This window comes from Molothrus aeneus, chromosome 1 (assembly GCF_037042795.1).
Source record: "Molothrus aeneus isolate 106 chromosome 1, BPBGC_Maene_1.0, whole genome shotgun sequence".
NCBI lineage: Eukaryota > Metazoa > Chordata > Aves > Passeriformes > Icteridae > Molothrus > Molothrus aeneus.
The window spans coordinates 145,108,010-145,131,637 of record NC_089646.1 but is presented as its reverse complement, the minus strand read 5'-3'; the positions used below and the strand labels follow the sequence as shown (position 1 = coordinate 145,131,637).

The 23,628-nt window shown below is 37.0% G+C and overlaps 1 protein-coding gene across 4 annotated transcripts in view; it reads right to left on the bottom strand.

The window, feature by feature from the left end:
- The window catches only part of EFR3A (EFR3 homolog A), a 75,420-nt gene that overhangs the window by 5,253 nt on the left and 46,539 nt on the right, over positions 1-23,628 (bottom strand). For all 4 annotated transcript variants that reach the window (XM_066566537.1, XM_066566512.1, XM_066566528.1 and 1 more), the window contains 11 exons: positions 22,541-22,676; positions 21,196-21,360; positions 18,914-19,028; positions 17,029-17,080; positions 14,072-14,244; positions 13,546-13,621; positions 10,793-10,954; positions 9,432-9,563; positions 8,888-8,955; positions 7,478-7,605; positions 2,890-2,978 (listed from right to left, as the gene is read on the bottom strand). In XM_066566537.1, the coding sequence (XP_066422634.1) occupies positions 2,890-2,978; positions 7,478-7,605; positions 8,888-8,955; positions 9,432-9,563; positions 10,793-10,954; positions 13,546-13,621; positions 14,072-14,244; positions 17,029-17,080; positions 18,914-19,028; positions 21,196-21,360; positions 22,541-22,676 (1,296 nt within the window). The remainder of the gene's footprint in view (positions 1-2,889; positions 2,979-7,477; positions 7,606-8,887; positions 8,956-9,431; positions 9,564-10,792; positions 10,955-13,545; positions 13,622-14,071; positions 14,245-17,028; positions 17,081-18,913; positions 19,029-21,195; positions 21,361-22,540; positions 22,677-23,628) is intronic.

Genomic DNA, 23,628 nt, shown 5'->3' with positions numbered 1-23,628 from the left:
GAGAACCCCCAAAGGGATTCCTCTAGAAAAGCAGATTCAACTGGCCCAACTCAGTTACCAGCAATATGATGCTAAAATGGGAGCTGACAGTGGAGTGCTGAGTGGAGAATGGTTACTGCTTTAGGCTAACTTTGTACCATGATGGATCCACATCATTTGGTGCTTACATCATAAACACTGGAGTGAAAGGGCTCTTCATAACAAGCTATGTCTGATGCACTGAGAAAATCTGTTCATCTACTGATAGGAATATCCATTTACTGATGCACTTCACCAGAATTGCTTGAGGATGCAAAATTACTGAAGTGTTTCAATTAGTTATAGATCTAGTTTCTATACCAGTAAATATATTTATAGTGAAGCCACCCTCTTGGCATTAGGGGAGAATGTTTAGATGGCAGAACAGTCTTCATCTGAACATAACATGGTTTCTTGACTTGAATTTCCCCACTTCAATCCTTCCAACATGTGAACAGGCTTCCTGATAAACACCAACTCTTAAGAATGGTCTAGTATGATTTAAGGTAAGGGGTAAGCTAACAAAAAGTTCCTTTATTCCATTCAGAAGATTATGAGTTCTTCCAATTTTTTAATTTATTGGCTTGAACTACTGCTAAGGGAAAAGGAAGTAGCTGTTTCCTTTTTACATGAGAGTTATTTCATGAGCTGCAGCTGTAAATTATATTTTTCTAACAGGTTTTTATTAATAAGCATGTATCCTCTACCTCTAAATAAATAAAAATAAATAATTTTTTTGTAAAATATTTGTGGATATGGCTACAGATCCAGAGTATTCAGGTTCTGAAATAATCTTTTATACAGCTCACATTTGGTAAATGTTAGTTGTTTATGGCTGCCTTTCATAGTGTTAGTTAATCTCCACATTAGTTGCTGGTATTACCCAGCATTATACTTGATTAATTAATACTCCAGAAGCACTACCTGCATTTACAGGTAGTGTACCTGCTTCACCTTATGAATGGAGATAACTATGGAATAACTCACTTCCTGAACAATATTCACTAAAAGACGTGGCACCACAAAAAAAACTTTGAGTCTCCTGACAGAAGAACTGCAATTGTATTGTAAAAAATAACAGCTATTTAATGGATAAACAGTCTTCTATCTCAGGGCAGAAATGATATCATACATCATTATGTCCTAAAACTTCCATTAATTAAGTAGGTAATCCTCTCAATCATAAAGATTTATGCTTGGTTTTTTTTTGTAATTGAGTTCTGCTGATGGTTATGGATTGCTATACTGACTAACCTACACAGCAAGAAAACCAGATTTCATATATAGGTATGAAGGTCCAGTCAGCTAACTGGAAAATACTGTTTTATCCTTTGCCTTGTAAACAAATCTCATAAAGCAAGTAGAGGAGGAATACTTTGCTTCCTCTGTTCCTGATTAATAAAATTCACATTTTTAAGAGATAAAAAGGAATTCATTATCTAAGACACTGGACTACATTAAGACCACATTAAGCTGAGAATCCATAAAAAGATTTTATCTACAACCACTACATCCACTTCAAAATAGTCTATGTATCAGTGCTTGACATAACATCAGCATAACTTGAAATCTGAAATGGAAACTTCTTTCATTTAATTCTACTTTCAAGGGAGTTGGTCAATTACACGTAACTACATATAATGAGTGATTTTAAAAAAGAATACTTATGTCAAACAGTCCTGTGAGGAGCATTTACTTGCTTCAGAAAGCTAGAGATCTGATTGCCTCATTTATTTTTCAAACACCTTTTTATTCTTTCCACTTTTATCTGTATCCTTGCTAAAGCACAAAAGCAAGAAGTGAACACAAAAGATCATCTGAGGTATAATGAGCAAAAAGCAGAAAGGAATAATAATAGTAATAATAATAGTAATAGTAATAATAATAGTAGTAATAATAATAATAATAATAATAATAATAATAATAATAATAATAATAATAATGATGATAATAATGCTGCAAAACATATCACTTCTGTCGAAAGTAAAGCTTGCTCCTTTGCTATAACTTAATACTGAATTTTTTACTAACAAACACCTCCATTTCAACAGCTCATCTCCATCGCAGCCAGTAGAAATCTACTTAATAAAAATCAGCAGGACCTTGAAAAATATCCAGTAGAAGTAGAAATTTAATACTTCAAATGAAGTGTCAAATTATGTGGGAAAAGTTTAGTTATAATGTGGTCTTCCTAAGGGATAATTAACATCAGCTCCTGTACCCTACATATGAACTTTTTGTTGCTACTTTATACTTCCTTTGCTACATGTCAAACCCCTCTGGAGAGGAACCAGTGACACAGGTGCACACAATCTTCACCTGTCCCACTCAGAGACTGCAGGTCTCCCACCAGGCTTCTGTTTCTCTAGGATTGTATCTCACAGCCCCAGGCTGTTGAACAAGTCTCTCAAATACTTCAAATGATACAGGGATACAGATACTGAAATTTATTGTATCCCTCAAAAGGCAAAGAAAACATTTTAGAGTATCTACTCATAAAGCACCAGTTGTTCAACAAGTAAACGAATGTATTGCTACACCATAATCTGTAGTACTATCTGTAAAAACTGTAGTGCCAAATAGTTCACCCTTTTAAACAATAAGATCTTTATGTAGTGCCAAATAGTTCACCCTTTTAAACAATAAGATCTTTATATTTTATTTTTATTTATTTATATTTTATATTTATTTATACAATAGGAGTGTCTTTGACAACACATTTCTGCAAATACACAACTTAAAAAACAAATCCCCCAAAATATTTAACATTGCTATAATAATCAGATATTTGATTTCCTGGAAATATTTCAATTACATTCCCCCCTCCCTCCACTCAAGATGCTGCTTTAAAATAATCTGTGATTTTCGTACCTTATCCTCTATGCTGCAGCCAGACAGAATATCCACCTGAAGAGACACTGTGTCCACAATACTCTTCCTCCTGGAGAGTCTGTCCTCATCTATCATAAGAAGAAATAATTTTACTTTTTGCACAACGCTCTTGAAACGCTCTCAAATTTTTACCCATCAGATGCAGTTTTTTTCCATATGCCTGTTTAACCCAAGATCATCTATTTTATCAGTTGAACTGTGAAAAATGATACATTTAGAGTTACTGCTCTAAATTACTAATCATGAAGAAAAATAACCTTTTCATAGTCCCTCCCTCCTCAAAATTACAGATCTTTTCAACTTTCCCTTCAAAGTCCAGAATTTAAAAAAACTGATGTCTTATTCAAATGCATAATAATAACAGAGCACATGATGATACACAGCTGTAAAATCCTTTACAAAAGCCTTTCTTTTTTTTTTGTTTTTTTGTGAAATTGAAGTATTAATGTCTTAATTTTAAGGTATTCTGAAACAGAAGAGGGCTTATTGGAACACGATTCATTGACAGCAGAAACAAAGATTTCTGAATGGAGATGAACAACAATCCCTCCTTATTCTTGTTGCTACAAGTACCATATTCAGCAAGTCTAAAAATCTACTGGGTGAAGAAAATTCTCTCCATTTCTCACTTCCTTATTTTAGCAGGTCCAGCTGGCCTAAAAAGTTGTCAGAATAAGACCAACTGTGCTGATCCTAAAAGAAGCACAACAATTTAATTACTGCATAAAGAGATTATGATCAAATGATCCATCAGTTGATGGAATCTCCTTCTGTGACTGCAGTCGTAGGACCTTGCACCACTAGTGTTTTGTCATTTTTGACATTTAATATATTAACAAAAGATTTTAATGAACAGTAAAAATACATTTTAAGACTTGTCACAAAGATCCTCTGACAAACAGACACTTGAGTGGCCTGGCCTCTGCATGTGTCATTTACAAAACCATGAACTGCAATGTCACATTTTAGATTTTAGGCAAGATCAAGCCATTTGGACCTTGCTATTATTATCTGATGACTTGCACTGCACAGTTAAAAGCAGCTACAGGCACTTGATACTAAAAGAAAAAGAAGAACTGCAAAACACCCCCATGAGAAGGCAATTTATACTGGTTCTTCTGCAACCTTTGTTTAAACCACTTCTAGCCAAGCAAAGTGCTTTTGCAGTGCAAATATTGAGCATGAACAAACAGAATTCATTCCAGCAGAGCTGAACATGCTCAGCTTTTAAAAACCAAGAAATAACTTTCAGAAGTCACATATATGAAATGTCATTTTAAGATCAAGAGGCAGTGAAAGAACAGATTAGTGAAAAACACCTGAATTTCTACTAATATTTGCCAGGTTCTCAGACACCCTGAGCATTTGAAATGGCATTCTGAAGGATTAACTGAATTTTTAATCCCTGATGGCTCACTGGTACATGACCCAATACATTCCAAATCTGAGGAAAGCACTCAGCCTGCAAGAGAAAACACCCAACAAAACCACACCTCTGCTGCCATCTTGCTGCTCTCTCTATAACTGACACACAAACACCAGGAGATACATTTTAGGGACTACTTTGGACAGAATTCATTTTTGTAATGGATGCCTCACTAAACTTACATATGGAATATGCCCATTTATCTCTAATTTCAACATATTAAGTGGGCAAATATTTGTGACAATTACAATTTTTTTCTCTTATAAAGTACAGTGTTCACCCACACACATGAAGGAGCCCAGGGGCTCAAGGACAGTGATGGAGCCCAAAACCCACTGGCCCAGCCCCTACCAAGGCTGTCCCAAAAGCCTTGGCCCCATTGCTTGGGCAATGGGAGCAGCTGTGTGTGTCACTTCACTGACCAAGGTGGGCTCCATCACTTTTGACAAGGGACAATGGCTTTAAATGGAAAGAGGGTAGATTTAGATTAGATATTAGGGAGAAATTCTTTCCAATGAGGCACTGGCACAGGTTGCCCAAAGAAGCTGTGGCTGCCCCATCCCTGGCAGTGTTCAAGGCCAGGTTTGATGAGGCTTTGATGGGATAGTGAAGGTGTCCCTGCCCATGGCAGGGGGCTTGGAACAAGATGACCTTTAAGGCACTTCTTTTCCTGGGTGAGGGACTCTGTTCTTTGTACAGTCATTATCTTGAATGGCCAGTAATTAAGATGAATAATCATTCTTTAAACAACTGAGAGCTTTTTCCAGCTTTCTACAGATTTTTGTAATGTCACTCAAAGAGGTAATTAGTACCATCACAAAAATGATACCTATGGCTCTACTACCTGCTCAGGAAAACAAAACAGGAAACTACTTTTTGGCAGAGTAAAAAATCATGAGCAAACACAACAGCAAACTCCACAGCAGCTAACATTGCTACAGGCATGTCAAGGGGAGAAACAAAAAAAGCATAAGGAAACACTAAATCCACTAAGTACAACACAATTTCTGGCCTAAAGGTCTTTAGGCCTTCTAAAAGCATTTTTGACTGCACATCCTATAGGGACACACCACAGGGCAGGAGAGCAGGCTGACCTACAGCTCATTTTTACCTTTTGACTTGTGTTTGCATTTATGAGGTTTTTTGCCTGATGGAAATAGAGGCAAATTAAATATATTTATATATATATAAGTATATGTAGACAAAAAATGACTGAAAGTCTTTTAAATTAGTTTTCTCCCTCAAGTAAGAAAGAGAAACAGGTATAAAAATTTGCAAATATGAATGTCTTTCTAAGTTGTTAAGAAGTATCAAGAGATGAAACAAAATCAGGATGACAAAATTATGTTCTATAAGTCATTGTTAAGCATTGTAACACTGATATTTGGAAAAAGCAGAAATAATTAGGATGAAATATTTACTGGCATTTTGGGTTCAACTCTAGGTTTCACAGGAATATACAATAAAAGGGATTGTTTCTTTATTAAGGTTAATGATCTCTTTTGAAACACTACATTTTAGCATTATAATCTTAATAGCAGAAATGTAATGCTTCATTGCAGTAAAAAAAGAAAAACTTAGGAATTCCAAAATATTCACTTGGTCCTGATTCAGTTAAATGAAAAGCTTGGGAAGCTCAATACTCCACAGGATCAAAGATTCATGAACTTAACTGGCTATGGCAACAGTCAAGAAACAAGTTTTGGTTGCTGCTCTTTATAAAAAATTACAAAATCCCTGAACCCATCTGATTCACATTTACTAAGGATTAAATATGGCAATTTCTCATCACCTGCAGAGGCAGTTAATCACACTTGCAGCTAAACTCAATTAATGTTGATGTCAGAACTTGCGTCTCTTCCTGTGTGGGAACGCATTTTTAGCAAAGTGTACAAGAAAATCTTACTGAGGTCATTTGGGTACAAATATATCTGAGCTTCTAGAAGAGGCTTAACATAAATTTCAAACCAGGCTATCTTCTTCACTCCATTCTCATTCACTCAAAGCCTGTAACATTTCCTCACTTGCTGCCCACCTCTTCTGCCAATACTAAAATATAACGTTAACTGGTTTTAGGTGCTAGAAGAAATAAGCATATGAACATTATCCTTTTCAGAAGAAGACAACCAGCAACAGAAAACAGACACTGTGGCTGTGCTGGAACATATCACTAATGGGCCTGCTTGCATTTTTGGGACAAAACCACATCTGCTGTGTGGAGAGCTCAATTCCTCCCACAATAACTATCCAGAAGAGAGATTCAAGAGCAGGCAGCAATGTCTCTGAATCAGACTGCAAGAGAACACATCTGGCACTCACTAGCTGTATGTACTTTGGTTCTTTCTATGTGTGAGCAAGAGAATACAGAAATCACATTTTACTGCTAGGTACTTTAAAAAGGCCCTGCTTTGGGCTGGGGTATCCCCTAGTCTATTACAATAGCAATCCATTTATATACATAGTCACAAAACACACATGGTTAAGAACAAATTCTTCAATCAATTTTTTTTTCAGTAATTTGCTCAATTGGCTGTTGAAAAGATATTAAAAGTGAAAACCACACAAATGTCACATACTAGCTAGTCCTTCTGACATTATTCACTCAGCCTGTGCAGCACCAACTCCCACAAACCTTCCTCAGGCAACACTTTATTTCCACTGTTACCAGACACTAAGCTTGCATAGGTATCTGGTGGAGGAAAATATCTCATTCTTGCTTAAATTAACATCTGCTCATTGACAGTTTAAGGCAAATAAATCAGCACAAGTCCATGTGGCAAAAAGATGGGAGTATCTTTCATCTAATGTTTACATGAAAAGCTGACTTGTATATTCTTTCCTCATTTTCTAGATAAGTTAGTACAGGTATTCTTTTGAAGCAAAGACTTCATTAAAAAGAGTCAATATGTGTTCTATGACCTTCTGCCTCACTTCCATCCCTTAAGGAAAAAAAAAATCTTTGAAACTTCTTAGCAATAATACAGTAGCTCATGAGAAGAAAAAAACCACCTTGAGAAGACAAAATGATCTGATTAGGTTTTGTTGCCAAGCAGTCACATTACATTTCATTGGCACACAACACATTAGGAAAACATTCTTAATAACTGGTACTAAGTGGTGTTGCTATTAATCACCACTTACCTGTCACCTGGGGCACATATGGAACTGACAGTCTTTCCACATTGTATCCACTGCCTCCTAATGATTCTGCAATCTTGTTTGTCAGGAAAAACAGATCTGTTTCATCCTTCTCTAAGGATTTTGGAAGACTGTCAAAACATATATTTGAAGTTATTGTCTACCAATAGGTATTTGTTAGTTAAATAAAATATTTTTCTAATGTCTGTGAGCAACCAAGAAGGGTCAATGGTAATGATTTGATGGAAATAAAGCTTGGTCAGTTTTTTAGGAATGAATACACACCTAAAATTAGTCCACTGAAAACCTCTGCAGTATTTTAGATTACTTTAACATTTCCTGTTTATCTGAAATATGTTCTTCACCTATTCTGCTACTGAGAACCTCTGCAGTATTTTAGATTACTTTAATTAACACTTCTTGTTATCTGAAATATGTTCTTCACCTATTCTGCTACATCTTGAGAGAATATGGTCTCTGTTAAATAAAAAAATCTGCACAGCAACAGTAATACTAATAGTAATTAATTAATTGTAATATTTGTCATTTGCCAGCAGTGTGCCCTTGTGGCAAAAAAGACTGAGGGCATCCTGGGCTGCATCAGGAGGTGGAGGGAGGAGATTCTTGCCCTTTATTCAGGTGTGGTGAGGCCACACCTGGAATGCTGAGTCCGGAGCTGGGCTAGCCAGGACAAGTAGGGAGCCCACCACTGGGCTCCACAGGGTCACTGAGGTGGATTATGGGGCTGGAGCATCTCTCCAGTGAAGACTGAGAGAGCTGGGCCAGGTCAGCATGGAGAGGATAAGGTGAATCTCATAAAGTGTACAGCTCCCTTAAGGGAGGGAGGGTGGAAAGGCCTCAGAACTAAGCACCTCTCAGTGCTGCTCTGTGACAGAACCAGAGGCAATGGGCACAAACTGATACACAGAAGGTTCTGCCTCAACATCAGGAAACACTTTTTTGTGCAAAGTGAAGGTGACCAAGCACTGGCACACGTTACCCAGACAGGCTGTGGCGTCCCCATCCCTGGAGATATTCCAAAGCACCTGGATGTGGTCCTGCACAGTCTGCTCTAGGTGACCCTGCTTAAGCAGGGGACTTGGACCAGATGACCTCGAGATCCCTTCCAGCTTCACCTATTCTGTGATTCAGTGAAAATTTATTTTGCTGTCTTAGCACACTGAGCATCCTATTGTGTATAAATGCCTCTGACTACTATAAAAAAGTCTGAAGCCCACGTTTTTTTTCCCTATAAGTGTACATGCTTTTAATGCTTGGGATTCTTCTGCCTGTTCAGAACACCATAAAACCTCTGATTTTTTTCACATATGGAATATTTCTCAAAGATGTATGATTTTTAATAGCAAAATAGGGGCTTCACTGTCCACTAATTCCCATTTTGTATCTACTTACTTGGATTTGTCTTTGAAAATTGTTTCTGGTAGAAAATAAGCTGCTTCCACACTTCTGGTTTCAATGACCTGAAAAAAACCCCCATGTCAAATAGTAAAAATTGGAATAGCTCCATAGTTGTTTTCTTCAACACCTAACCTTCACAAACATCAACCTCAGCACAAATGAGATGTTTGGGATTTCTTTTAACCAGGGAAAGAGACTGTGGCTCTCACCCTTTAGACTAAAAATCTGGTTCTTATGGTCTTGTGCATGTCAATACTATTTTAGCAAAGACAATGGGGCCATAAAGTCTTATACCAGATTTGGCTCTTTATATATGGCACCGTAAGCAAAATAAAATGTTGTATCTTGAGAGAAGATTATTTTCTTTATAATCTTAAGAGTCAGCAAGTAATGCCATGAGAGACTGAAGATCAAGAACAATGTCAGTGGACACAAACAGGGGAGCACAACAAGCAAGCACCTGACACAAGTTATTTACTGATTTTACAGTAGACTGTATATTGCTCTAAATGACCTGAAATATTTAACCATGTCTTACCTTGCTGACATGCTGACAGAAGGCAGGCACTGCAATCATCTGACTCAGGAAGTTTAGATATGCTGCAACCAATGCCATGACACCACAACGATTAAACATTGGCAGATTATCCTCATTGATGATGGCAATGTCCTGAAATAGAAGGGGTAGCATGATGCTTTCCCAAGTTAGCAGGCTGTCCTGAATACATGGAAATCAAACTTATCATTGGTTACACTGTATGACATATGATGTTTATCTGCTATTACTTAATATTTGATATCTCTCATCTTAAAATTCTAGTCTTTCAGCTCACTCCTGAAGTAGGAATATATTGATCTGAAGTTAGAGAGCTTAAAAGATTCAACCATTATGAAGAAAAATAAATTTACTCGAGTCAAAATTCTGCTTCTCAGACAGGAAGTACAGGTTAATGACTGGTAGTCTCTTGTCCTTACCACCTGTTGATCTTAACATTTTCTCAGGAAAACTAGAAAAAGCAGTTTGATAATAAAGATCACCAGTGTGAATCACAGATACAGCACAAAAAAGGGAATTATTTAATCCATATTGGCACTTTTATGTTTATTCAGATTGTATTATTTTTGCTCTAATAAAACTCCTAATGTCATTCCTACCAAGTAAGGATTTGGTTCAATTACATATTTTAAAATTAAGGATGTAAACTGCATTTCAGATATTTTATAATACAGCTGCACATTTAGGAATAAGGTTAATGACAGAATATACTGGGAATACAGGGCCCAATTTCATCTAATTTCCAGGGCACATGTTAGGAGTACTTTATTTTTGATTTCAACACAGATAAAATTAATAAGTTATCCAGCTTCCCTGAGGACTGTATGCAAGTATGAGTTAATATTTGAACCTATTAAGGAAATGTTAAGGAATAAAGCCTAAGACACTGACAGAATATTAGTCTAAGGTCTAAGTATTAGTCTATTTAGTCTATTAGACTAAATAGAGTGGTTTAGTAACTATTCCCAACCAATCAATTAATTATACAGAAGTTTTCATCCTGGGTGCAGACAGCCCATACATTTTATACAGAACACAAGATCATAGGTTGAGAGAACACCTTGTCAATCTGCTAATGAGTATGAGTGATTCTAATAAATGTTTCAAATTTTTCCACATCTGTTTTTCCTGAACAGCACATGCTGTGGAAGTTTGTTACAAAACCGATTAGATGAAGTTTCCCCATCAGCACATACAAATTGCACTTCCTTAGTGACCAATCAAGTCCAGACCAAATTATGGGATTGCCAATTTGAGGATCAATACACAAAACCCCCCAGTTCTTCACATCTCCAATTACACATTTGAATTGTCAGTAAATAAGATACAACACAGACCCATACCTGCAAGGCAATCGCTAATCGAATGAGGTCAATAACCACTTCTTCATTGGCCAGTTCTATTGTGGTAAGAGCTAGAGATGTAAACAGGAGTTCAAAGTTCTTCTGGACATTGTCTTCTTCTTTGCAGCCTAGGTAGATGTGTCTGTACAACTGCTGACCATGCTATGAAACACATAAAATGGAAAATGGCTATTAAATAATAGAAAAATTTAGGTAAGAAAGGATATTTAAAGGTCTTCTGGTCCAATTCTCTACTCCAAACAGAGCCAACTTTGATGTTAGATTGAGAATTAAAAAACAAAAAAAGGATAAAATACATGGTGTACATATACATAGAGAAACAAGTACATGATTAATCAAGTAGACCTCAAGTTTCTAGTAACAGCTACTTTATAAACACTATACTGTTCTATTTTATGCACGAATGTACAGATAGAGGAGATGATACAGAGAATTGCATGATTACTGCACAGTATCAGATGTTGGAATTTATTTCCTGTTGAAATATTAGAAAAATAATATTTGCCCATTTATGAAAAGGAGAAACCAAAAAGTAATCTTGAAATACTTTTCAAGAACATTTGAGACATTTCAAGAACTCATTTTCAAGAACTGATGAGCTCCAAGTGTTATCCTTGTCAAGACATCAATTTGTTCATTGAGCACCTCCCCTCAAACAGCAAACCAAGAAAAAATTCTGCTAGAAGGTGTTTCACAAGGTGAGCAAGGCTCATTTACCAACGTGTGTAGGGAGGCTGCAGCTCTAGTGAAGAACAGTGGTCATCTAATGAAAGACTCTCCACTTCAAAAGTGACCTTCTTCTCATTGCACTGTGCCTAACCAAATATCAGTAAATAAACTATTATCTCAACACAAAAGAAAAATGCAAACACAAGAAACACAAGATAAGCAGCAGGTGCTGTATGGAACAGAGCTCAGTACCACTCCAGCATTCCTCATCTGGAGGGGGGTACAAGTCTCTATCAGCTGACACAAATAATTTTCAAGTTCTGAAGACCAACTCTAGATGTATTAATTCAGCTCTAGAAGGAAGCAGAAAAGTGATTTTCAAGCTCTCTTTTTCAAACAGGACATATTTACTTGAGAAATAATGATGACATTGTTGGTCTTTTCATTACTTCTAAAATCAAAGAGCTGCTCAAATACACACTGTATTTAGAAAAGAGGGAAACACAGCTACCAGCAAAGCACAGAAGCTACTACAAAATAAAGGTTAGCTGTTTAAAGACCCAGTATATTTGGAAAATAAAAGTAATGAATTTTTTTATCCTACTGATGAAGAATGGCACTTAAATAGGAAAATAAATGATTATGTGGACTTCATCAATATGTATCTTTCTAGATGACTGGAAAATGCAAGAAGTTAAATATTTCCCTTCAAAGAAAGGATAGCTATAAACTGAGCAACTGGTCTGAGACCAAGAGTTTTGTGCCTATGTTTGGTTCCATTCCACCTGGGTGTGATACCAAATTGTCTCAGGATCCCCATTAGCATCAAACAAGCCCAAATGGTCGTCCAGATATTTATGAACTTCTGGAGATACCTCATCCCTGTCCTTTGATTATGCAGAGCGTCTGGGAGGAGCAGGCTGCTAACATGCACACCTACACCAGGTGAGTAACAGTATCACACAGATAATCATTGACTGACTTCATTTCCCTGGGTTAATATATTTTTTAGAAGTCTGTATGCTCTTTTCTTGACCTGTGAAGAATCTCTTTTCCTCTTCTGCCCTTTTTTTCAGATCAATATTAACAATTCAAATATTTAGTTTGACAGCTACAACTTTCATCTAGCAAAATGCATCTTATCCAAATTGCTTTAAATCATAGATACCAAATTATTGAATTAAGATTTAATTCACTTTTTAAAAGATACATTATTAATAATTGCCAATGTTGGAGTATTTTTATATTTGTATTATTCCAGTTGAACGCATACTGGAAGAATGTTAACTGGACTAAATTAGAGCAAGAACATTTATCTTGCAAAGTTACTTGAATGCTGTACAACTCTAGTTTGCATACTATTACATGCAGTATTTTGGCCTACTTCAGTATTTTCTGTTTTTTGTTAACATACCTACACAGATAAACCAGTCAGGAATGACAGAGCACAGTAACAGCTTTATGCATTTTTCCCACATAAAACCCAAGGTGTCTACTGTAAGCCATTTCACTCCACTTAAGTATCATCTAAAAAAAGCCCATTTTTCTTTAGAACCAAATATATTGAGAAGTCACCTGGTACAAAGTCCTGTGAAAACAATATTTTAAGAAGATAGCTGTTTTTGTGCAAAGTTAACTTTCTTTGACATCTTTACCTAAAACATAAGTCCCTGTACCACAGCTATAAAAAGATTTCTAAATACAAAATTTCTAAAAATACAGCAAAAATTAAAAGCCAAACTAGTGAAAAACTGCTACTGAGCAAAAATTAAATGCTGTGCAGGGATCTAACAACAGGGAGATCTTTTCAGAATCATGGTTTTGACATATGCTGGTTTAATTTCATGCACATGAAGGTTTTAACTGAAGACATAAATTAAAGTTTTATTGCATGGAATCATCTTTCAAGTATCTAGAGAACCTCAACACTAAAATCACTGTAACTTGCTTACAATAATTTGGTACTGATCTTTGTGACTTGTTGCAAAACCACAGCTGTAGAAGAAAAGCAAAAGCACTGGTTCTGTTACTGATTTCTAGACAGAAAAGTGATGCTCATTCACCTTTTTCATGAAGCTCACGTCTTGCCTTGAAATCTTGTCTCGTTTTATCTTTAGATCAGAAACATCTGGTATTATTCTAGAAATGAAAGAGATGCGTTGTTTCAGAAAAAAACAAGTTGGAAATTAAGAGAATGTGGAATACAGGAACTATTCAAAGATATCTTGACCCAATTCCCATTTTAATTATATCTATGCTTAACAAGAATATTCAAATTTCAGTTGAAGATGGAGAACCAGAAAGAGAATTATGATAATCATGTATTTTTTTATCTACATAAAATAAAAATAAAAAAAAAATTCTGTCTTCTACATGGCTAAACTATGATATTTGTAATGATTCTTTAAGTTACTGTGCTCTGAGGCTTACCTGTAAAACTCTTGCCATGAATAAATGACACTGAACACCATGCATTTACCAAAACAGTATATTAATAATTCGTATTAGTAAAAACATTTAAGAATCAACAGTAGCTGTCATTCAGGTAATGCACTGGAGTTTCAAGCAGGCAATAAAGAAGAGCAGTACCTGATCCCTCTGAGCTTGGCTCTGTTGTCGTGCCGATCGATGAGGTTGTGCAGGATTTCCAGCACCAGCTGCCTCAGCTCCGAGTCCTCCATGAGCGAAGGTGACAGCAATGGGTCCAGAAAGGGGGCAGGAAGTGCATTACTTATTGTTGTGGCTTTGTATCCTGAAGTCACCTGTTCATTGTTTGAAATAAAATTCATGTGGCATTACTGCATTTTAAGAATTAATCACAGCTGTCACTTTTTAGTGGGATTGCTTTGGCATCCACAACATAGATTCAAATTGAAGTATTGTATTAATTTTGAAAATTCCTGACCTCAGTATGAATTTGGAAGGATGTCAGCATACATTTTCAAATTAAGCCACTCACGCTAAAAGGATTTTTCAGGATCCTTTCTTTAAAAACACACTCTGAATCAAAAAATAATGTATGATTTATGATTTGTTTTTTTTATATGGCCTATGAAAATTTGCAGGGCATGAATTGAAGATGATGGGAATTCCAGTCAATAATTACAATAGAGATTTTTCCATTTCAGGTTATGAGCTGTTCACATATGGCAGAGTAAGCTCAGGTGAAATAAAAAATGAGAAATCAGGGCCTATATGTACACCTCAAAGATTTATGGATACTATTTTATTGCAAAATATGAAGTAAGCAAATATCACTTTCTTAGAAAACTGGTGCCATAGTGTTATTTTGAAAATTAATACTACCCTGACATGTCTCATTCAGTTACTTTTAACTAAAGCAAATTCTGCAGGTACAAGAAGAAAAATAAACATCTACCTAACTAGTAATTCAAATTTTAATTAGCTAAACATCTACAGTAGCCAGAAATATTTAAAATTTACCATCCCTTAAAATGGAGCTTTACCACAATATTACAATTTCAAAATATATTACAAAGTACATATAACCTGTTGAGCATGAGGGAAGCAAAACTATTCCAAATTTAATTATAATAAATGCAATAATATTTTCATCCAAGACTTACATAATAATTCTATCTTCTTTATATATATTCCATACCCTTACAGTTTTTACATGTGAGCTGTGTTTTACTGGTTTTGGCTGGGATAGGTCATTTTCTTGATAGCAGCACATGTGATACTGTGTTCTGGATTTGTGACCAAAGCAGTGCTGGTAACACAGAGGTGATTTGGCTACTGCTGAGCAGGGCTTACACACCTCCAGAAGAATATTCCATATTAAAATGTGCCATGTTCAGCAGCAGAACAGGAGGCAATTTGTGAGGGCTGCCACTGCTCGGGGACTGGGCTGGCTATCAGTTGGCCTGTGGTGAGTAGCTGGGATTTTGTTTTATTTTATTATTACTTCTTTTTCTTGTTTCTTGGTTTTGTTTTTCTTGGTTTCCTTTTTTTACTTACTAAAAGGTCTTCATCTCAACCCACTTCTCTCACTGGTACTGTCCTGGTTCTCTCCCCATGCCCCTGGGGCAGGGTAAGTGAGTGCCTGGGTGGTGCCTGGTGCTCTGGGTTAAACCTGAGTGAGCACAGTGCTCCCAGCTTAGCTGAGGGCTTCCCAGGGACGTGGCTGACAGGAGCACCAGGGGCCAAGAAGCTATCTGATCAATCATTCTGAACATGGAAAATGACTGATATCACAAGCAGCAAGGCTGCAAAACAAAGTGCACACTTTTAATGAAGTGCCAGATTTCAACTGCCTGTACAGCATTCACTTGGCTACCTGTATATGCATGACAACAGACTAATTATGCTATGAAATATTTTTCTTTTGTAAAGAATACATGGTGTACAATGCTGGATTTTTTTCACAATATTTATCAATGACTGATTTATTAAGCATGAGAACAATGACTTTCACACCTTTGTGCCATGATTTTATTTCCATATTCTAGAAGATGCAAACCAAAATTTATGGATTTTATTTCCATATTCTAAAAGAGATGCAAACCAAAATTCAGTGTCCAAAATGTTAAATCCCTTCCACACTCTGACTCCCTTAAAGCATACTTACAGGCTATGTAGCACCCCAAATCATTAGAACAATTCTTACCTGTTTTAATGGAATTTTAATACTGGTGAGATGTATATTGTCAGGAACAGTTTAGACATACCTGAGTCTATGTTTAATGAAGACAATGTGCAAAATGACCACCTGAGGTCCTTCCTAACAAGTTTTCTATCCTTAAACTGCAACTCTGAATGCCCAGTTCTTCTGCAAACCAGAGTCTAAGATTTCAGATTTGGACAAGCCAAGAATGCTTTAACCTATTTGCCTAACACCATATACGAGTTTCATGTCAAAGCAGGGATAGAAACTCATTTTGCAGGACATTCTTCTGCTTTAATTTGTGAAATCATTCCCCTATTTGAGTCACTAAACAGTTCTCAGCTTCTGCAAAAAAAACAGGCCAGGATTCTACTGGCAAGAGCCTCCTTTACTACCCACTTCCTGATTTTTACCATCTGGGTCTATTTCCAGAAATACTCTGAAGATTTACAGCTGAAAAATGTATCTGTGATAAAAAATTCAATCACACCTTACAAGAAATTTGGGAAACATTAGGAAGGAAAGAACAACTGTGTCTGAGGTATCCATTCCTATGGTTTTAAAACATTGGCCATTCTACTAATTACCACTTTTCCAGGCTCAGAGATGAAAGTGATTTCACTTTGACGTAGCCAGTATTGCTGGCAGAACTCAACCCACCCTAGGATGTTCTTTTGGATCTGCAGATCCAATTATAACTGACATTCACTGAAGTGCTCTAAGAGGTGGAGGTGTATTTCTCGTGCTGTTTGCAATTTAAGTTGGAAAAACGCTTTCACAATATTACACAATAGAATTACAGGTCTATGCAATATGAATATAAGTTTATTTTCACAGCCCAGTGTTGTTATACTGTACTTATATGCATAAAGTGGAACTGTGTGATTATAACATATTATACTCATCACAAAAGCCTTACCATAAGTAAAGATCTCAATAACATGATTTGAATCCTCCTGGTTCCCAAATCTCTGCAATTGGAAAAAAGATTGCAAATTAGGTTTTCTTGCATATTTTTGAAATATTATTCTACTCTAGACACTATTCTCATTTTTGACAAGTGAATACAGCAGTCTTGGAAGAAATGCTGGATGATCATAGATAAAGGAAGGTACTTCCAACTGAGTTGCAATAATTAAATGTTTTTGAAAGACACATTTATAGGAAGGCTTAAAAATGGAGCACATTCAGTTGAAGAAAGAATTAAATTGTATATGCAAAGCAGGTATAAATCTTTATGTTTTACTTGGAAACCTATAAAAAGTTTGACTACTATGAGCTTGATGTTATTTTCACAAGCATCAGAACTGAAAATTTCTTCTGGACTAAAATGCAATTGAGTCTTTTAAGAAACAGAGACATTTCTTCTTTAAGCCAGACCCCAAAAACTTTGAGACTGGAAAAAAGTTATTGGCAAAATCAGTAAGAAAAACTAAAAGATTCCTCAATTTTCATATCACAGGAAGGTACATGAAACATTACTTGACCTGTTCTTCATCTGTTTTCATTTCCATCCTGTAGGTACTAAAAGTAGCCAAATAGCTGAAAGTACATAGTCACTATTCTTGCAAGGTCTTAGGAGATAAAAGTGCACTTGGAATAAATTGCTTTGTTCACAGGGATTCTTTCAGGAAAGTAAAAAAGGTACAAGCCATTTTCTCTATTAAATAGTGTAAAGGAAGATCAACCCTCTTCACAAAAGTTGGCCTCTATGTAACAGTGGAAACTTCTACCTTAATGGGCTACAATCCTGGCTTGTCTGTATCATTCAAATGTCTTGGGCAGCTGGAATCAAAATTCTAAGTAATGCCAAACTTGATCAGCAATCAGAAAGCCTTCTCTGCTCAGAGTGACACATGCACACATCATACTAACACACTGCTCAGGCACATGTTTACACAGAATCTCATAAATGGAAAATTACACAGTTATAAAAAAAACAACCACCACCCTCAACTGTTAATCCAAGTAGAGAATTTCATATGGATTGGTTCTTGAAATACCTGCACAATGAGTGACAACTGCCTGGCACAGACTTCTATCTTCCATGGAATAGCATCCCATGCTGCAGGGATACTGTATGAAAAGCTATAAGAAGCTGGAGAATGACAATGACTTCCTACTTAAAAGTATTAGGGGATCACTTATGTGGTGCAAAGTATCTGTGCACATCTGGAAAGAACAGCTGCAGCCTTTTCAGTAATTCCTCATACTGAGGAAATGCAGTCTTTTAAACAAAATTATTGCTGCTACAGGGAAAAGTATCCAGTGTAGGGTGACTTTTAAATTGTGGGTTTATTAAGTCTGCCTACTTATAGCTTTTTTCTATTTCGAAATACATAGGAAAAATCCAAAATTCACTGGAATTTCTGCAGTTATTTCTTAATCTGAAGTCAACTTGTACAGAATTTAAAAAAAAAAAGAACAAACCTTAAAAATAGTTTGCAAATTATGCAATTTATAATTGAATTCTTCTCATTCTCAAAACCAATATATAAAAATTATGGATTTAACAACCATAAAGTTCATAATTTAAAAAAAAAATGTACAAATGCAGAGAGAAAGAATGTTTTAATGAAAAATAAATGGCCTTCCAATCAGGTAATTCTTATCAGTAAAATGTATGTAGGTTGATTTAATATTGCTGACACTGAGCTTGTCTTGGTTCTGCATAGTATTTAATACAGTCTCTAAGGAGTGAGAATTTGCATTTTGCTTTTCTTAATGTTTTCCATTTCTTAATTTATCAGGATTCTAAAATCTAGATTTTTAATTTGAAATTTAAAAATGTAGCATATACAAACCCAAGGTTACTGGGATCCAGCGATTGTGAAGTTGTTCCCAAAACAGGTACTTTGCTCATAATGAACATCATAATCTCTGATCTCTGGTAATCTGGAAGATTGCTTCCAAAAAATCCTAAATAAAAACAGAATGAAATCATAGAAGAGATATAGGGCCCTTCTCTTTATAAGAAAAGCCTTTAAAATACAAAGAATATATTAACAGGTCAAAATAGATGAAGAATAAACATATGACTTGTTTTAGGGCCTAAACTCATATTTATTTTTGCTGAATGATTTTAGTGAGTCTTTTTCATGATACTTTCATCTTTGAATACCAAAACCTAATTTTATCCTCCTCTAAATATACAATTTAAAAATTAAATATCTGGATTCTATTAACTTGTACCTAGTGAGGAATTGGAAGTGTTTCTCATGGCACATAGTATTGTCTGTTGAGTCTCCAATAAATATTAAAAGTGAGGGGACAGAAATCCCAGAGACATACAAGTATTTTGGGACTGTTGCTGTTCTTGGGGAGTGATGAGATGAGCAGCTTCCATGCCAGCACCATGGGAAGAGGAGCACTCCAGCATGGGGTACAGGGAGGGCTCCTGGACCAGGGGAACCTCACAGCAGTAGAAAGAGCCACAATGGCTGAGGGAACCTGGGCAGGGCCAGGAGAAATGTCAGGCACACACACACACACCTCTTTAAAAGTATCTCTGGGAGTGCTGGCATCAGCTGGCAGGAAGGGCACTGCAGCTCTGCCAGCTCCACCAGTGAGGAATGGTTCCCACTCGCAGAAGACCCTGGTCTCTCCCAGCTCTGCACCCACCACAAGTGAAGCAGCTGCCCAGACACAGCTCCAGTGGGAACAGCTGCCATCCCAGTGCCAGCTGCAGGCTGGGCCCTCCTCTTAGGGCAGCACAGCCACAGCAGTGGGCACAGCTGTGCCAGCACATGCAGAGAACTGAGCTAACACTGTTATTCCCAACATTCCCCAAGGAAAGAGATCGGGGGGTTGGGTTAATGGCAAGTCCAGTGTGCATCAAGTGTGCCCTGGCAGCCAAAAGAGCCAACTGTGCCCTGTGGGGCACCAGGCACAGCATCACCAGCTGGCTGAGGAGTGACTGTCCCATCCCACTGCACTGCTGCAGCCCCTCCTCAAGTCCATGCTTTGGTGCCTCAGTCTAAGAACACCAAACACCTTCAAGGGGGGCAGGGAAACAGGAGATGATGATTTCTCTCTGGTGACCAGTGACAGGACATGAGGAAATGGGATGGAATTGTATCAGGGGAAGTTCAGATGGGACATTAGGAAAAGATACTTCACTAAAAGGAAGGTTGGCCACTAGATCAGGCTCCCCAGGAAGTGGTCACAGCACCAAGCCTAACAGAGGTCAAGCAGTATCTGAGCAATGCCCTCAGGCACATGGTTTAGCTGAAGCAGTCCTGGGAGGAGCAGAGAGATGGGTTCAATGATCCTTATGTGTCTCTTCCAACTCCAGATATTCTATTTTATTACTATGAAATAGTGTAACATTAACTTCGAGGTTGGTTTGTGGTTTGTTTTTTTTTTGATGGGAGAACATTTTAACTTGGGAACTTTATGAAATGGTGAGAAATAATCTACTATATACTTGTTACTGCTCTTCAAGGCAAGCAGAGGTGCAGATCAGTGAACAACATTTAAGCTACATCTCCCTTGTTCTTTAAGAATAGGAATACATATCATAAATACACCCCAATATATAATATCACTGTCATAATGGGAAAATCTAAGAAAGGGGGGGACACTGATGAGAAAATAATTTCAAGTGCTGTGCATTAAAGTACTTCAGTTTAGTTATGGTAGCACAACTGGCCATTAGGTGTCATTGTTGCTACTATGTTTAACATTCATTTCTATCAATTTTAAAGCACTACCTACGAAAATATGTATTACTGCATACAACTGTTTGCAATGATTTTCATAGAAGGACTAATAGTAGTTCTGTACCAAAGGTAGAGATTTCTACATTTCAAGGGCCACATAATAATATAATTAAAATTAATTTTAAGTCCACCAGCATTTTTAATTTTCATAACCTTCTTGGCTATGTGTTCAGTTAACATTTAAAAGAAAAACCTTTCAGAAATCAAACACATAAAGCAAGCCTGAGAATGAGAGGCAAACACAATCAGAGAAACCATACTTGGTAGTATTCCTTCATGATTCAAACTGGTCCAATATCATCTCGATGGGGAAGAGGGAAAAGGGGAGAAATTTTAAGTGAGCCTGTGCCAATTGTATTACTCACCAATTGTTTGAATAATTGCATTCTGGACAATCCTCTCATCACTCTCCTTGGAGCTGATGCTTAAAGTGGTGCTTTCACAGGAACTGCGCCGGTCACCCAGCTCAAAGTCAACGCTGATGCGCAGGTGCTTCAACAAGGTATTAAAAACCTCTAGAACTGTTGGGCCTGGAAACAACAAATAACAGTGATTGCACTTGTCAAGGGGGAGATGTCTGAAGAAAATTAAAACTGGGCTTTTCAATCCATTTTCACACGTAATGAGAGTAGGATGATGAAGAGAACAAAGTGAATTACAGTGTTTGAGGCATCATGACTAGAGAAAAACTTTTGAGGTGTGCCTACACTTTGATACTTTAGAAATTAACTTGGAATCAGGAAACACAGTTAGGTATGTATGCACAATCTATTATGATCCACTACTGGGTCTGGTCAGGATGGAGGTAATCTGATTTTCCTTCTGCATGCAGCTTTTGCTCCACCCATCAAACTGTCTTTATCTTGATCCATGAAACTTCTCACTTTCTTTCTACATTGTCCCTGTTCTGTGGGAAAGGGGAGTGCAAACAGCCCAGAGTCAACTCACCATGCAAGTTTCAGATACAAAACAGAAGTGGTTGCTGAAATTAAGCATCAGTAATGGATTTAACTGCAGGTACTTGCCTGTGAACTTCAGTTATTTCAAAATCTGCTACTAAAATCCAGTTCTATACATTGGAGCAAATCATGAACTCTTTTCATCATATGGTAAAAGATTTCACAAGTCTGTGAATGCAAGTGGGTCTCATATAAAGAGGAAGGACACATTCAGGCTCAAGCTAATGAAGCAAAACAATATTTCAGCAGGACACCAAAGAACATCAGGGAAAGAGCACTAGAGGGTGCATCTTTTCATAACTACTCTTATTTCAAGGAACTATCCTAATTTTAAATGACATTATTTCACCTTATTTCAGCTTCTTCACAGTCAATAAGGAAACATTTCTCAAAGATCATTCTACTCCTGCAATATTCAGGTCACAGCTGTATCACAAAGCAACAGTGCTCTTGACATTTTGTAGTGACACATGGTTCTCTCAGACTTTATGATTTCTTTCCAAACAGGAATACCTGCCTTTCACAATTTTTTCAATGCAAAGGATTATCTAACAGTCAAATAACCAAATGTATATGCTTGGAGTAACTGCAAACCAAGTAAGATTTCAAGCATTTTTCAGCAGAAAGGGGAAAAAAATTATACACAAAACCTTTTCAAAATGTTTCCAATCAGTCTGAAATCAAAGTGAAAATGAGCACTACCCTGCAAATTTATCCTTTGACTTGATGCCTTTAATTTAATACTACTTACCTATTGATCCTTTAGCTGCTATTGCAACTGCTTCCAGAAGAACCTGAATAATGCCAGCACGAACTCGTGGTGAATCCCTTTTGCGGACATCAAGGTGCCCAAGGATTTCTTGTATGACATGATGGGAATATTGTGCCTATTAAGAAAACAGACAGAAAATCTTCATCTGTGACTTTAACAAGAATAAGCTCATACATCACTCAGCTATGGTCATGACCATGTTCCCATTCTGCAACATTTTCATTCAGAAATTTATCAAAATTACAATCAATTCATGACTAAATATGGATTCAAAAAAGTGCCATGACAGATGAAGAAATACAGGTTCACTCAGCCAGCCCCATGTACAAAAGAGTCCTTTAAAATATCCAGGAACATCTACAAGCACAGAGGAAGCATGACATTGTCCCTCACTCAGCTAACTGCAGTTCAAAGAATACAGCACCATTGATGTAAATGGTGAGAAAACTCAGCTTTCTCCCACAAACCTGGAATTTTACACTTTTATCTTCTGGGCATCTGTGTTTGATGCAATCAAAGAATAATACCTTGAGGTTTACAGCAGGCAATGAGAGCCATAGAATGGTTTGAGTTGTGAGAGACCTTCAAGACCATCTTGTTCCAAGTCCCCTGCCATGGGCAGGGACAGCTTCCACTAGACCGGGTTGCTCAAAGCCCCATCCAACCTTGCCCTGAACACTTCCAGGGATGGGGCAGCCACAGCTTCCCTGTACAAGCTGTTGCAGTATCTCACTACTCTTCAGGTAAAGAATTTCTTCCTAATATCCAATCTCTACCTTCCATCCTTCAGCTTAAGGCCACAATACAGGTTGTCCACTATTAAAAATCCTCAGCACAACAGTTGTATGTGAAGTTGGTCTCTGGGGTTGGAAAATCAGCACAGCTGTATTGGCACAGAAAACCAACCTGAGAGATTTCTTTGTCAAGCATCATGTCACACCAGCACCCTGCTCCTTGTTCTGGAGAAGGATCATCCCACTACCTTCCCGTGAATCTTTTGGATTCTTTGACTTATCTACTGTCTATGATTAGCATGGTGAGATGAGCATCAAAACCTCTCTCAAGTG